The following is a 16,971-nucleotide window of genomic DNA, read 5'->3' on the forward strand; positions in this document are numbered from 1 at the left end:
TATTATGCCTTTCTAACAAGAGGGCAGAGCAAACCGTAAAAGTTTGGCTTGAAATTCCCACTAAACGGTGCTGGTTGCTCACAGTTTTTGAACGGTGGACAGCTAACTTGCTCACATATATCCATCCTCAGCCCCTCCTTGCTCTGCTTCTTGATGCTGGGCTGTCTTTATCCGCAGACATCTTAAGTAAAGACTGCCTATTGCCAGGTCTGCAATGCTTTCTTGCATATGAGATATCCTTTTGCTGAAATATTCAGCTATGCTTTTGTATCCTTATCTCGGCTACTGAAACTGTTTGCTTGCTGTTTGGTCTCCCTAGTCCCAGCTCTCTCAACTTCAGTATAATTTCATTATCACTTCCTGCTTCTCTATTTGCCCCAAAACAATTAGCATGCTTGGCCTATTCAGTGATCTACACAGCATTTTTTTTTCTATTTCTATTTACAGTTAGTATTCCCACCCCTTTGTCTAGCAAGACTGTTCAAAGCAGTTAACAATCAAAACATTTTGAAATTAAATAAATAGCAAAAATCATACAAACTATATAAATACAAAATAGCATAGAACATGCAATATTAAATACAATATAATAATCATCAAAACAATTATTCGCACCATTCCAAACTTGTCCAACTGATTCCCCCCCCCCCCCCCCCTCGATGAAGGACTAGGTAAGACAAGTCTTCCAGCCCCAATTAAATACATAGCCCAGCATCCTCCACATGATTGCTCCTACATGTACCCTTCAATCTCAACACTCACTCTTCTCTTCTTTGGAACATCTGCTACTTAAGCTCCTGCCTCCTTACTACTCCATTCCTCAACTTTGGCACTGATGGCAAAACAGATTTTTCGTCCTCTGCCCCTAAAACTTTGGAACACCCTTCCCCTTTCTCACTTCAGGTGACTGATTCTTTGTCCATTTTCAAATTTAACGTGAAAAGTCATCTCTTTTCCGTTGTCTTTGATTTTCCTCCATTATCCCTGTTCAGAACCTTTTCACAGCTTGATGTTCAGGCTCTCAGCCAGGCCCACTTACGGGGTTCCTCTCGTTCTTTCCATCCTCCTCCTGACATTTATTGCATTATTTTGCCTCGCAAGGAGTCCAAACCCCTTTTGGGATAAATCTGTGAGAGGTGCCGTATAAAGTAAAAGTGTTTTTTATTACAAGTGTAAACTGATAGTGGCCAATGCTTGTCTTTCCTTCAGTGCTGAAAGGCGTGCACTGAGCCTGACCTTATAAAAGTTTGGTAGTCTTCCATCTCATTTTGCATAACTTGGGCATACTCACTAATGATGTAAAATTCACTTAGAGTCCTGGCAGTCTGTGACATCTCACAGAAGTGTCTTGGCTACCAGCAATAAATCTGCAGTTGCCCCACAGATTTTTGCATGCTTTCAGTAGCTGGCGCCTTGCTTATGAAAGTATCCATAAGCCAGTGTCTATCTGGTATCAAAACTAATTGGGCCCTAGTTGCCGAACCTGGGACTTTTTGTGCTCTGCTGACAACCATTTTTGAGGGTTTTTTTAATTTGCAAAAACATGTGAAAACCAAAAAATAAACCCGGGAAAGGCAATGTTCAGAAATCAGTTGCCCTGGTAAACTGAGCATCTGATAATTGCGCGAGCTGAAAAACCACGCATACTTTTAGCCGGGTATAATGTAAGTATTCCTGAGCACGTGTTTAGTTCAGGGGAGGAAGAGAAGGCGTATAGAAGGCATTTTTATAAAGCTGTGTGTGTTATTTCCAAGGGAAAAAGTATTTACAGAAAAAGCAGGTTCTGATCTCTGTGGGTGCTTTTTACCAGGCAGTGTTCGCAGGGAGAGCACACGCATACTTTCCCTTTGAAAACTGGTGCAAAGCACACAGGTAACTGTGAAAAATCTCCACTCAGAGGACCCAAATCTGAAAGAGACGGCACGGAAGGGACCTGGAGAGTTTGTCTCTTCTACGCTCCTGCTTTCAAGAGATGGAATCTCGGATTGGCTTTTCAAAGCCTACAGCGATGGTGATTCCACTACTTGTTCAAGTCCTAAACGACATTTACAGTTAGCAAGTCCTTAATGTCTAAGCCAAAGCTCTCCTTCCACAATATAAGCCTGTTAGGGCTTGTCCTATCTCCAGTGATCACTCTCCTCTCTATTCCCCTTCCTTTGCCATTATGTATTTGAGTACTGCTTGCTGCCAGGTCACCTCTTTGTCTTCTCTTAGATAACTAACTTAAATCCCCTATAGCTCAAATTATCTAAACTTCCATATCAGTTTTGTACTCTTCTGCCTGAAGTGCATGTGCCCTGCTGGTTTCTTGCAGTGCTCATGTTCTCTGTTTGATTGGAAATGCTAATTTTATGGAAATCAGCTTCCTGTGAGTTTGGAGAACCTCACAGGTGGGTGAGTTGGCATAACTCTATTGTTTTGGCGAAGCTGTATCAGGAGTAAGAGAAGGCTTTATTAAATTTCATAACATGCAACATAAAATAATTGTCTGTCTTTTCAATAATAATAATAATGCATTTCTTGCAAACAGGATCTCAAAAAAGACTTTACAGTGAAGTACCTTAGAGTGGAGAAGTGGCCTAATAGTTGGAGCCGTGGACTGAGAACCAGGGAAGCCAGGGTTCAAATCCCACTGCCCTCCTTGTGACTTTGAGCAAGTCATTCACCCTCTATTTCCTCAAGTACAAACTTAGATTGAGAGCCCTCTGGAGGAGGGAAATATTTGCCATGTAACATACCTTGAGCTACCAATGAAAAGGCATGAGCTAAATTGAAATAAATAAGAAATACATGTTTGGCAAAGCTTAGGAATGGATGTCTGCCAGCATTTGTTACCTGGACCTGTCCTGCTCTCTTCCCTTCTTCCAGTCGCTCCTTAACTCTTCTCTATGCTCTCCTCTTCCTTTCCTCCCCACTGCTGCTGCTAGATCCTTGCTCCTCCCACCTCCACTCTGCTGCTGGCCACCACCCTCGCCACCTTACTGTGGCTGGCCTAATTGAGCCCGCTACTGCTACTGTTTCATTCTTTGTTTCACAGGCATCACGCTTCTTGGTTTCTCATGAGAATTAGTATTGATACCACACAGCTCACAGGACTCAGAGCCACACAAGCAGGCTGATACAGTACGGTGCGCTCACACCTGTTTGGCCATGCGTTTTCGACACGCTCTTATTACCCTTTATACTGTAAGGGGTAATGGTGCGTTGAAAATGCACGGCCAACCCCCCGAAAACTAATAGCGCTCATCACATGCAAATACATGTTGATAAGCCTATTAGTCGCCCCAGGATACTGAAAGTAAAATGTGCGGCCAAGCTACACATTTTATTGTCAGAAATTAATACCTGCCCAAGGGCAGGCATTAAGTTCTAAAAACCCAGAAAAGTGTACAGAAAAGCAAAAAAAATCTAAGATAAATAAAAAAGTAAAAAAAAATCTGCCCGCCGGTCAGCGGGTTAGAAAAACATGCTCAATTTTACTGGCGTCCATTTTCCTAACCTGTGGCTGTCAGCAGGTTCGAAAACTGATGCCGGTAAAGTAAGAGCGTCCGTTGTTGGATCCGCTGACAGCCAGCTCTGCCACTAATGAGGCGGCGCTAGGGACATGCTATTGTCCCTAGTGCCTCCTTATTAACGCACCACCTCATTTAAATAGAGAATCGCATGCCCAGGAGAAGTGCCCGAGTGCCCGTCGGGAGAGCGGGCACTTAACAGGGAGCGCTCGCTCTCCCGCAGTTTTTACAGTATCGGCCTGAAGGTGTGGGTGGCAAGGACCCAAGCAGTAACAGTGGCTAATAGCGCTGGCCACAGTGAGGTGGACAAGAAGGCAGCTTATGGCTGGGAAGTGGGTTGGGGAGAGGAGACTGCCAGCGGCTTGAGGGTAGGGCATCTTGGAAAGAGGAGAAGACCTGCATGTGGATAGGTTGTAAGTAGGGGAGGGGGGGTAGGGGAAAGAAAGAAAGGCCATTGGCTTTGGGAGGGCCCGAGAGGAGGAGGAGGAAACAGTTTGTTTTAGGGCACAGTAAAGATTAGTTTGTTTCAGAGGGTGTGGAAAGGCCAGCAGCTAGGAGAGAAGAGTATTAAGCCAGCCACGCACCAGCAGCCGGAAGGAAGAAGAGTAAAGCCAGTGACTGGAGAGGTGGGGTGAGGGGTTGGGAGACAGCAGCAGCAGGAACCGGGTGGAAAGTAAGGCTAGAGGTGGTGGCAGGCAGCAGCAGGAAGAGGAGAAAGGGTTGAAGAGGAGCAGAATTCGTGAGAGTAAGAATCAGAAATAGGAGAAAAGGAGACTGGGGGAAAGTAAGGCAAGATGGGTTAATGGAGGGCAGGCGGGGAGAGAAGGAAAGGCATAAACTGGAAAAGTGGAGGCAAGGAGAACAACCTGAGGAAGGTGTAGAAGAGAAGAAAGGAAATGGGAGAAGGAAAACCCACTGAAAAGTAGAACAAGGGAGAAAACGAATGGAGACTCAAAAAAGCAAAGGACACACAAAGGTTAGAAAACTTTCAGTTAAGGATTTTCAGTAAAGATGGCTTTTTGCACATATTTAATGTATGGCAAATTTCATAAACTGGAGTGCAGAGTTTATCCCCGTCGGCAGCAGAACTTGGGGACTTGCATCATTATCACCTTTTATTAAGTTCATACTTTTCTATTACGAGTGCTCAAAGTGAGTTACAATGGAACAAAACCATATACGTAAAACGGTACACAGGATGGGAGAGTAGCATCATGCTGGCTCATGCCTGGATTTCTCTGAACTCCTGCATCAGAGCTGTGAGCTCTGGCTAACTCCTCTGTAAGATCTGTAAAGCTCGTCTTACCCTAAGGCTTGGACCTACTTATTTGTGTTCCTTTCTTTTTTTTCCTATTTATTTGCCTTATTACAGTGCAGGAGAACATGGGACCAATTGGAGTTCATGGTTCGAAAGAACGGGTCCAGAAAGCTCATCCCTGGTACTTCCATGGAGGTGCTGTCAGCATCTTTGAATGCTGCTCTCACTTGCACCAATATGTATCGGGAGCTGTTAGGGTGTGACAGCAAACATAATATGTTTAAAAAAAAAAACAAAACAACCTATAAGACACCCAATTATCTAACAGTTGGTCTAGAAACTTGACTTTGGAAGGAATGAAAACGAAAGATGTTGAGAGTAAAATGAAAGATGTTAAGAGGAATGTCCAGGCGTTTGTCCTTTCCCGCCCTATTTAGCGGACCGGTATGGAAGCTGCTACAGTCGCTCTCACTTCGCGCTGTTCCATAAATCTTGCTCTGCTCGATAAAGCAGATTATTCTCGACAGAGTGACTGTCCACGTTCATGTCTTACTTGGGTAGTCATGTCACATCTGGCTCCCCCTAGAGACGGGATATGCTGTAGTGGTTTGAACTGCAGAAAAGAGCTGGATCTTCTGTTACAAAGATTTATTTTTTAAATATGCAAAAGCTAATTGCAAGCCAATTTTAAAACAACCCTCGGCCAGAATGCTGCTCATCCATTCTGTTCTCTCAGATTGCCAGAACCCCTCACCATGAGGGCATTCTTATGTAGTAACAGTGTTTCCTGTGCTGGGAGCTCGACAAAGACACTGTAACTAGTCAGCAAGAAAACCAGGATGAGAAGGTGAGGGTTGGGGGATCAAGTTATGCCAGGAAAGCACCAGTAAAGCAGAAGAAAGCATATTGAAAGGAGACGGAGTGGTAAAAAACCCGGAAAACCTCAATAGAGTGCCACAGAGCTTCTGAACTTCTGCTTCAAGTTGCTAGGGAAACATCATTGGCACGTACCTTCTGGATTAATGACTTTAAAATCATCCTCTCCCTATTCTTTCCAGTAAAATGCTCCCTTTTCCTGTCTTTTTAAGAGCGAGGGGGATCCCAGATGCCTGGTGGGGTATCCTGGCTTCCCGTATGTCTTTGGCTTTTTCTGTAAAACTGGTTTTCAGTGTTTGGTGCTGATTCTGCCATCTGCCTCTCTGTGTCTGTCTCACACACACGCTCAGCACTTCCTCCTGTTCTCTGTGGCATGAATTCCCTGAGGACAAAAGCAGACAGGGCAGCCTGCAGAAAAGAATCAAGTTGCTTTAACAGAGGAAGTCAAAGCATATTAAAAACTAGGGTACGAGAAAAAGTATTTTAAAAAAGTATTGCATTTTTTTCCTTTTGCTTTTGAGAATCTTAAAATATTTTAAACTGCAGTAGCTATGTTTCATATAATAAATATTGAACTTAAAACAACTTGTTAAATTACTTTAACTTAACAATTTTACTGAATTTTGAAGCCCAATTAACAGTCTGTTTTATCCACAGAACTGGTACAGTATGGGCAGGAGCTCCCTGCCTGCTGAGTCCACTACAGTAACAATTGTGGTCGTTAGTGTCAAAATGTGGGGAGGGTTGTGTTTTGTGCATCTGCCCACTGGAACTAGGTTAAAGGCTATAAACTTATTTATAAAGCCTCTTTCAATGGAAAGGGGAGGCTCTAGAATGAGGGTGAAAGGGGGTAGACTCAGGAGTAATCTTGAGAAATATTTCTTTACAGAGAGGGTGCTGGATGCATGGAACGGCCTCCCAGTGGAGGTGGTGGAGACAAAAGTGGTATCTGAATTCAGGAAAGCGTGGGGTAAAGGCAGGGATATCTGAGGGGAGCGAAGGTAATGATAAGGGCTACGTAAATTGGACGGATGGACCGACTAGATGGGCCATATGCTGTCATGTTTCCATGTGAGATGTTGACAGGCACCATAAAGTAAATCTATTTCCTGGGCGTGAGTAACAGGAGATAGATCTGCTTTATGAGATCTGCCAGGCACTTGCAGCCTGGACTGGCCACTGTCAGAGACAGGATGCTGGGCTCGATGGACCTTGGTATAACCGAGCAAGGCATTTCTTAGACTCTGCTTCCTCTGCTCAGCTCTGAGCTGTACAGGCTTGACTGCTGCCCTGCGTTGCTTTATCTCTGGCTCTCTGCTCTTCCATGTGGTTAAGCAGCTAGGTCGCTTTCACTAGTCCAATATCCAGCTTCTGCTTCTGTAGTTGCCTGGAGTGGGGGCTACATCTGCTCTCCTGCAGGTTTTCAGAGCCGCTCTGGTAAGGTAATGACTTTGTCAGTCCTAGTCTGTGACCTAAAGCTGAAGGACTCCATAACACGGAGCCTTCAGATTTCCCTTTGCTAAATTATTCATATTATATCAAGAGCTTTTAATAACGTGGCTGTTTCATTCTCCCTCCTCCCCAGAATGGGTGGCATGCGTCAGGTCGAACTTTCTGGTCATGTGCTACCTCCACGATGTGAAGAACGTCCTCCAGCTACACGACCTTGCCACTGGCGCGCTCCTCAAGCCGTTTCCGCTGGATGTTGGCAGCATTGTGGGATACAGTGGCCAAAAGAAGGACTCTGAAATCTTCTATCAGTTTACGTCATTTTTGTCTCCAGGTGATTATTTGCTCCAGTTCTCCTCCCTTTTTTTTCATTTACTTAATTTATGAGAAAGCCATGCTTTATCTTCGGAGGAGGCTTACAGAAAAGTTAAGGCAATGCTGGGGAGAAATTTCAGTGCCTCTTCCTGAAACATGGAAGTTTGAATGAAGCTTTAGTTCTGTTCTGTTCCCACTGGGGAAGGGACATGGTCACAGCCAGCTGGAGGGGGAGCAATGCAGGACGGGATCCGACCTTGGCAAAGCCAAAGTATCGCTACAGATACAGATCAGCATGGCCTAACTTTGTCCATTGTGACATCCTGGCGTTAGGGGGGATGTAAGTCAGTCTTCTGCTGTAAAGGGGCAGGGGATAATCCCAGAGACTTTGTTTTTAAGTGTCTCCATGGCCTATGCTTTTTAGCTTACTTTCCAAAAGAAAAGGCAGCTTATGAGATCACGGCCTCTCTACGTGTCCCTAATAACTTTCTTGTTTGATGTCCTGACCACACTGGATTTTCAGGACATATTGGGGGGAACACGAGAACTCTGGGGGTGAGGGTTTTTTTTTTCCAATAAATTCCATGCGTATGTGCGGAGCATGGATGCGCGCATGCATCCCAGAAAGTAGGAACTTCTTGTGCTGTGCTTTTTAAACATGCATCCCAGCACTGGAAGATTCTTCCACGGTAACCTTGGTGAGAGTCAGAGAAGTTTTAGGATGGAGACTGGAAAGAAAAGTAACCCTTCTGGCCCTTTCTCCCTAAAGGCAGGTGCAGATGAGCTCCATCAGAAGCGTTTCCCACCATTTATCCTCCCGAGCCTTAAAACTGAGCAGTGCCCTAGAAAAATAATGAAACAGCCATGCACTCATCACTAACTCATGTCGGCCTTTTGAACCAGAGGGTTTCTGGGAAAATGGTGAAAAAGCCCACTCGCCCCTGGAATCAGATTGGACTTTCAGGAGGGGGGAAAATTGGACTCCTTTTTGCCAAACAAAAGTGGAGACTTAACAGCTTTTCCACATTTAGCCGCTGAGACAATCCTCTTAAGATTCAGCTGCCCTAAGGACATTATTAATTGGCACTTTCCATGTCTGCTCTGCAGTATTATTGGGTATATGACCACAGGTTAGCCTCGATAAATAGAGCATTTTAGATAAGCAGAACTCCAGTTGTATAACATTTAAAATCCAGCAAAAGGCACAAAAAAACAGGTCATTTTTTAAAATTTTTACTTCAGTATTTATTAACATTGAAATAAAATGTTTGAGAGAGTCACCGTACTTGCAAGCTTTCCCACTCTGTAAAGCGTGGCTCAATGAATCCTGATTTTAGTTCCCAGATAATTAATGGATTTTCAGAGCGCCAAGGAGCTCTCGGCCAATCAAACTCTCTTAACCCCTGTGGAGTACGGCTGCACCTGGAACCGCAGTTAAACTGTTTCAAATGAAGCAGCCTAATGTATTCTAAAAGCCAAACATGAACATGGTAGTTACCTTATAATAAGCTGAGATGTGACAGAGCCGGTAGCTCTTGCTATATGAGTGCTGCCGCTTGCACGTTTGTCGTGACAGATAAGATCATCCGGCCTTGCCTGTCTGGCGGACCTCTCAAGACAGGCGTGCGTCGCGATGCTCTTATGTACTGCGTGAGCCACTGGCCTCGGCCTGTCTTCAATCTTTCAGTAGAGCTTGCAAAGCAAGGGGTAAGGAAAAAAACATAAAAACAGCTGGCGCTGCAAGGTTTGAAAGGGTTTTTACTGTTTTTAGATGACTTTTTTTTTCCACATTTGTTTTCCTAATTTCACCACATAGTAAGCATGCTCCAGCAGATTTCAGTGCTCAATCAAAGTGCCTTGGGACTTGCTCCTTTTGGGCTGCCTCTACTCACTTTTCTTTTGCAATTTAAAAAATAAAAGCGTGGCTTGGGAGTGAGTACTCAAAAGTCGCCGGGTCAAATTTTCCCCCAACTGACATTTAAAGAAGGGAAACACCAAAATCATTTATAATTTTATGTTGGTCCAATAAAATGTACCACAGTCTGCTTCAGAGTCAAGCCTCTACAGACATATAACTTCTTTCTATTGCTCATAACATTGAGGTGTAAGGAGCTTTACATTTTGGATATTATGTTGTGTGTGTGTGTGTATATATATATATATATACACATACATACACACACACACAACATAATATCCAAAATGTTATGCTTTTTTTTAGACATTCAAAGGCAAAGCGGATATATCCGCTTTGCCTTTGAATGACTAAGAAAAAGAAGACCAGGGTTTTGTAAAAATATGCATGTGTGTGCTTTTTTTATGGTGGTTCCTGCAGTCCAGCTTATTATGAATCCACGGACCAGAGTACAGCATCTGGGGGTGGAATCTGCCCCCTTGTGCACTGTGAGATGATTTTCTATGGTCCAGATCCCTCCTCTTCATGAGGCTGCTGAGGCAGCTACAGGCTAAGGGCGGCTGATTTCTTTTAGTTGGTCCCTTTTAAAATTTGGCTGATTTTCGTTTCTGCTAGCAGCTCTGTGTTCCATTCTAGGGAATAGATATTGTAAGTTTGGTAAGGTTTTGAAGAAAAAAAGGTCTGGCTTTTCTCACAGGATACGCAGGATGGTAGTCCTCACATATGGGTGACATCATCAAGATGGAGCCCAAGCATGGAAAACTTCTGTCAAAGTTTCCAGAACTTTGACTGGCCCCTACTGGGCATGCCCAGCATGGCACTAACCCTGCAGCCAGCAGGGGTCCCCCTTCAGTCTTCTTTTTTCCGCGCACAGTAGCCTCGCAGTTTAGGAGCTCTGAACACATTCCTGACAGGAATTTTCCTCACGGACTTATTTAAAATTATTTTGCCCCACAGGGGTCCCTCCTCTAACTATTCTCAGGCCGCGGTACTCCGGTAAGTTTTTCACCGTTTTTCGTCGATTACTGTCGAGTTTGGCCCTCGCGGCCTACTGGCCGTCGACCGTACCGCGGCTTGTTTTTTTCTATGGCCATGGCGTCGAGTTTTCGTCAGTGCCCAGACTGTACTCGTACCATGTCTATCACAGACCCTCATAGAGTCTGTGTAATGTGTTTAGGCCGTGAGCATGATGTCCTGACTTGCACCAAATGTGCCCTCATGACACCAAAAGGTTGCAAAGCCAGAATGGAGAAGATGGGACTCCTTTTCCGTGCTCACACCCCGACACCATCCATCGCATCGACGTCATCGGAACCGGCACCGTCGAAGTCGCACCACCATCGACAACCGTCTGGTGACCGCCCGCCATCGACGTCTTCACGGCCATCGACTCCCGTTTCTCCCCCTCAAGATCGAGGTGATCAAAGGGAGAAACATCGCCATCGGCATCGTAAGTCTCGGACCGTCGAGGGAGCGAAATCATCGACCGAGCCACCGTCCGAGCCACCATCGAAGAAGCCCCGTCCAGGAACGGCACCGACCACTCCTGCGACCGGGACATTGAGGCCACCCTCACCCGATCGGGGTTTGGGAGGCGCGATTCCGCCTGTAAAGGTGGTCCCTCCGACTGTGCCTCGGCCTCCCTCTTCCATCACGGAGCCAGAACTGATTGCCCCAGGTCTCCGGGAAGAACTGGACCGGCTGGTCCAGGAGGCCATCGACAAGACGATGCAACGACTCCAGGGCCCTCCGGCACCGAGAGTGGAACCGGTCACCGACCCGATTCCAGCAGCGCTGGCACCGCTGCTATCCCAGATGGAGGCGCTCATGACTGCCCTTCCACCGGTAATTCCCGGGTCTCCGATGGCTCTGGTGCGCTCCCCGATGTCGGCTTCATCGGGAGGATAAACACAGTTTCGCACTCCTCCTTCGGGGGTATTGCCTCAGCCATCGATGCCATGTCGTCCCTCGCCACCGATTTATTCATCGATGCCACCGATTCATTCATGCCTTCGATGCCGGCACCGATGCCCCTGGTGATTCCTTCGATTTTCTCGGAGCCTCAGCCGGGTCCTTCAGGTATCCAACCCCCTTCTCGTCCTACAGGTCAGCCTACTGATCTTTATGACACCTGGGGTGATGATACTTCCACAGACACCGATGACTTACCTTCACCTCCCTCTCCTACTGAAAGTAGAACGCATTCTCCTCCGGAGGACCTCTCTTTCATTAATTTTGTGAAAGAAATGTCAGAATTAGTCCCTTTCCAGCTTCAGACGGAGCAAGATGATAGGCACCAGATGATGGAGCTTCTCCAATTCCTGGATGCCCCTAAAGTGATCACTTCTATTCCCATTCATCAAGTTCTTCTTGACCTCCTCAAAAAGAACTGGGAAAACCCTGGATCCATTGCCCCAGTACACAGAAAGGCTGACACTACTTATTTGGTACAGTCAGCCCCTGGCTTTCAAAAATCTCAGCTTGACCACCACTCAGTTGTGGTGGAATCGGCTCAAAAGAAAGCAAAAAGAACGAAACCACACTCCTCTACCCCTCCTGTCAAGGAACACAAGTTCCTTGACAATATTGGTCGTCGAGTGTTCCAAGGGGCCATGCTTATCTCCAGGATTGCTTCTTACCAGCTGTATATGACCCAATACAACAGGGTCATTTTCAAGCAACTACAGGACTTCTCTGAAACCCTGCCTGACCAATTTCAAGAACATCTTCAAACCCTTGTCAACAAGGGGTTTGAAGCAGGAAAGCATGAGATAAGAACAGCTTACGATATCTTCGACACCTCCACTAGAGTGTCTGCAGCTGCCATTTCAGCAAGATGCTGGGCCTGGCTCAAGTCTTCTGATCTTCGCCCAGAAGTACAAGACAGGCTCTCTGACCTACCCTGTATAGGAGATAATCTGTTCGGTGAACAGATTCAGCAAATAGTGGCTGAATTAAAGGATCATCATGAGACCCTCAAACAGCTCTCATCGATACCTTCTGACTTCCCTTCTAGACAGCCCTTCAAGAAGGACTCTAAGAAGTCATTCTTCCGCCCAAGGAAGTACTATCCTCCACCAACAAGGTCCCAAGTTACGAGGTTATCAAAAATCTTAGCCCCGCCAGCCCCGGAAGCAAAAGCCATAAGCAGCTCCCCAGCTGGAGCCTGCTTCAGGTTTTTGACTTTCAGTTGGAGAGCAGCAGCCTGATCCCTCTGCCAGCCAGAGGGGAGGTCGATTGTGCCACTTTCACGGCATGTGGCAATCAATCACAACCGACCAATGGGTGCTAGCAATCATTGCTCAGGGTTACCACCTGAACTTTCTTGCTCTTTTTTTTTTATTATTATTTATTTCTGGAATTTTTGAAATTACAACAAGTAAATTAAAACTTGTTACAGATGTATGAAGTCTTCATATTTAACAATACCATAAAGAATCACATACCAAATTGTAAATTTACTTCATATTTTTCTAAGTCCACAAAAAATGGGGGTTCAGAGAAAGAAATATAAGGCGGCATGATTAGAACAAATGTCTCAAAAAGAATATTAAAAATGAACAACCAGATCCATTTATTTAGGAACTCTGTCAACCCCTTCCCACAAACTTTCACAGCTCGCCTCCACCCGAGAGAGAGCCTTTTCCATAGCAGGACCATATCTATGGAACTCAATGCCCCCTGACTTACGTCTAGAGCAGAGCACAACAACCTTCAAAAAAAAGTTGAAGACCTGGTTGTTCAAACAGACATTCACCTAATCGTAGCATCCCTGGTCAACATAGCTCTGTATTAAAGTCTGTAATTTACAATGTAACATAATGTAATATACCTTCAGATAATGTTATATAATACTCTACTACTGTACCGTATTATAATGTGGCAGTAATGTAATATAGTTGCTTTCTTTCTTTCTCTCTTAACGTTAACTCTATCCCTCACTAAACTCTGCTTCTCTTTTTCGACATCCCGTTCCTTGGAATTTACCTTGTTAGATGTAACTATTATTTTCCTCCTACTGATGTTAATTGTTACCCCTGTTATAATGTAAACCGATGTGATATCCATTTGAACGTCGGTATATAAAAGTTTTAAATAAATAAATAAATAAATAAAACTTTTTTATATATTATATCATAGAGCTTAATGTTTACTAAGGAGTAGTTTCTCTCATAGCTTGGTTAGACTTCTCAGAAATAAAAGTTTTTAAATGTACAGGTTGAAAAAAGCAATATTTGATTTTCTGGTATTCAATACAACATTTACACGGAAATTTTAATTTATATAATGCTCCCATTGCTAATACTGCTGGTCTCAGACCAATAAACTCTTTCCTTCGTTTTTGAGTTTCCCTGGTAACATCTGGAAACATCCTCACCTCCATTTGAAAAAATTTCTCTTTGATATTTCTAAAGAATAGCTTTTGTACCCATTCCTTATCTGTTATCAATAAAAAGGAGACTAACAATGTAGAGGATTGTGCTATTTCTAAGCCAGTAGATTCTAAAATTTCTGTTACATTTAGTGGCATTATGGATTGATAATCTTGATCTTTGTCTGGGGAAACTTTCCAAGAAGGAACGTAATATACCTGTGTTAAAGGAGGGAGAGCTTGTTGAGGAATTTTAAGAAATTCCAATGCAAACTTATTCCACATTTCCTTTGCTGAGATGTTGGGCACTTTAGGAAAATTGATTAATCTCAGGTTTTTATTTCTTATTAAATTTTCCATATTTTCCATCTTTCTAGTTAAGTATTGATTTTCCTTTATAACATTTTCATTTAATTTTCTCACTTTTTTTAATTCCTCGACATTGTTTTCAATATTCTGATCTCTCAATTTATCATCATTAATGATCTTATTTACTTTCAATTCTACTTTTTCAATAGTCTTAATTATCGGTGATAGTTGTAATGACATATTTTTATTTAGAGTTACCAAAGTTTCCCAAATAATCTCAAGAGAAATTTAAAGGCTTAACAATTGGTATTAATTCAACATTTTCTCTATCTAAACCAAGTCCGTGTGAGGTTGCTACTCCTTCATCAACCTTTACCCCTGAAACGCTAGAAGCTCTAGTTCGCACAGCATTTTGATCCAAAGATGTTCCTGGGTTGTCTTCCCGCTCTCCACTTTCCTCAAAGGGCGAAGACATATCCTCAATAGGGTCTGCTCTTAATTTTGCTGGATTTTCAGGGGGTGCTCTATAGTCTGGGGATAACGAGATCTCCAGTTCATGAGGGTTTATAGTGCCTTTCTGCAAACCCTCAAGTGAGTTTTCACCCAGTTTTTCAGCTCCCCTTCTGATATGGGCATCCATAGGGCCCAACACCGGACTGGCTAAGTCAGATTCAATGGCAAGTCTCTCCTTTGCCCTGCGTTTGCGGGCTGAGTGAGGCATGCTATCTCTTTTTTTTTTTTATTCAAAGCCAAAAAGTAAAGAATAAAGTTACTTAGCTTGAGTTGTTCATTCAATCTTGACCCCCACTGGAGATTAAGAAGGATAGGTGCCTCGGATCTTTATCAGCCCATGCAAGTCCAGGCGAAGCCAGGCAAAGCCTGACAAGCGCGCACCCCTTAGGCGGCGTGCCGGCGTTGACTGTGCGCCGCCAAGAGCTCGATCTTATAGGCCCACTTCCGGGGTCCGGGCTCGGCGTCCAAACGTTGCACAGCTGATGGGCAGATGATGATTTCTCCGGTGCACAGACCGAGGTCTTACCCCGGGCTCCCAATCAGTCCAGGAAATCCTTCCTTCTCAGTCCCGAGAGTAAGAAAAAACTAGCCCGACCTTATAGGACCACTTCCGGGGTCCGGGCTCGGCGTCCAAACGTTGCACAGCTGATGGGCAGATGATAATTTCTCCGGGGCACAGACCGAGGTCTTACCCCGGGCTCCCAATCAGTCCAGGAAATCCTTCCTTCTCGGTCCCGAGAGTAAGAAAAAACTAGCCCGACCTTATAGGACCACTTCCGGGGTCTGGGCTCGGCGTCCAAACGTTGCACAGCTGATGGGCAGATGATAATTTCTCCGGGGCACAGACCGAGGTCTTACCCCGGGCTCCCAATCAGTCCAGGAAATCCTTCCTTCTCGGTCCTGAGAGTAAGAAAAAACTAGCCCGACCTTATAGGACCACTTCCGGGGTCCGGGCTCGGCGTCCAAACATTGCACAGCTGATGGGCAGATGATAATTTCTCCGGGGCACAGACCGAGGTCTTACCCCGGGCTCCCAATCAGTCCAGGAAATCCTTCCTTCTCAGTCCCGACAACTTTCTTGCTCTTCCACTGGAATCACCACCTCTACAAGCGTGGAGAGTAACCGACCACTCTGTCCCTCTGGAGCAGGAGGTTTCCCTTCTTCTCCAGTTAAGAGAAATAGAACCCGTCCCTCTTTCACAACAAGGCCTAGGGTTCTATTCCCTGTACTTTTTGATTCCCAAAAAATCCGGGGGGCTTCATTCAATTCTGGACCTACGTGCCCTCAACAAGTACCTCCAGCGGGAAAAGTTCAAGATGGTAACCCTGGGCTCGCTTCTACCTCTTCTACAAAGAGGAGATTGGCTCTGCTCTCTGGACCTCCAGGACGTGTACACCCACATTGCGATATCTCCAGCTCATTGCAAGTATCTCAGGTTTTTAGTAGGCCCAAAGCACTATCAATACCGAGTGCTTCCATTCAGCCTAGCATCAGCACCGCGAGTCTTTACCAAATGTCTCGTGGTTGTCGCAGCCTTTCTCAGGAAAGAAGGTGTTCACGTCTACCCTATCTAGACAACTGGTTAATCAGGGCCCCAACCCAGCAAGCCGCTCAGTCGTCCCTGGATTTGACCCTACACACTCTAATTTCTCTAGGATTTCTCGTCAATTACGAGAAATCCTATTTAGTCCCATCTCAAACCTTATCATTCATTGGGTCAGACTTGGACACCTTAAAGGCAAAAGCCTTTCTACCTCAACAACGAGTGCAAACCCTCGTGTCCCTCGCTCATCAGTTTCAGTCTCAGTATACAGCAACAGCTCGACAATTCCTTGTCCTTCTCGGACACATGGCGTCCTCAGTCCACCTTACACCAATGGCCCGCCTGGCCATGAGAGTTATGCATTGGACTCTGAGGTCACAATGGATTCAAGCGACTCAGCCTCTGTCAACCATTGTCCACATCACCAACGCACTCCGTCTGTCTCTCACCTGGTGGAGAGATCAGAACAATCTCCTCCAGGGACTGCCTTTTCACCTGCCAGATCCTCAACTCATTCTCACCACCGACGCTTCCAACCTCGGCTGGGGAGCTCATGTGAACGATCTGCAGTCACAAGGATTTTGGTCTCCAGAGGAAGCCAAACACCAGATAAATTTCCTGGAGCTTCGAGCGATGTGATATGCTCTCAGAGCTTTTCAGGATTACCTATCAAATCACGTCATCCTGATTCAGACGGACAACAAGGTGGCCATGTGGTACATCAACAAGCAGGGAGGCACAGGCTCCTTCCTTCTGTGTCAGGAAGCTGCACAGATTTGGGCGGAAGTGCTCTCCCATTCGATGTACCTCAGGGCCACCTACTTGCTGGGAGTGCACAATGTCTTGGCAGACAAACTGAGTCGTGTCTTCCAACCGCATGAGTGGTCTCTCAATCCCTCGGTGGCGAA

The 16,971-nt window shown here is 45.2% G+C and overlaps 1 protein-coding gene across 1 annotated transcript in view; it reads left to right on the forward strand.

The window, feature by feature from the left end:
- The window catches only part of PREP (prolyl endopeptidase), a 488,637-nt gene that overhangs the window by 226,271 nt on the left and 245,395 nt on the right, over nt 1–16,971 (forward strand). Inside the window, exon 9 of the mRNA XM_029595338.1 lies at nt 7,232–7,429. Within this exon, the coding sequence (XP_029451198.1) occupies nt 7,232–7,429 (198 nt within the window). The remainder of the gene's footprint in view (nt 1–7,231; nt 7,430–16,971) is intronic.

Source organism: Rhinatrema bivittatum, chromosome 3 (assembly GCF_901001135.1).
Source record: "Rhinatrema bivittatum chromosome 3, aRhiBiv1.1, whole genome shotgun sequence".
Lineage (NCBI taxonomy): Eukaryota > Metazoa > Chordata > Amphibia > Gymnophiona > Rhinatrematidae > Rhinatrema > Rhinatrema bivittatum.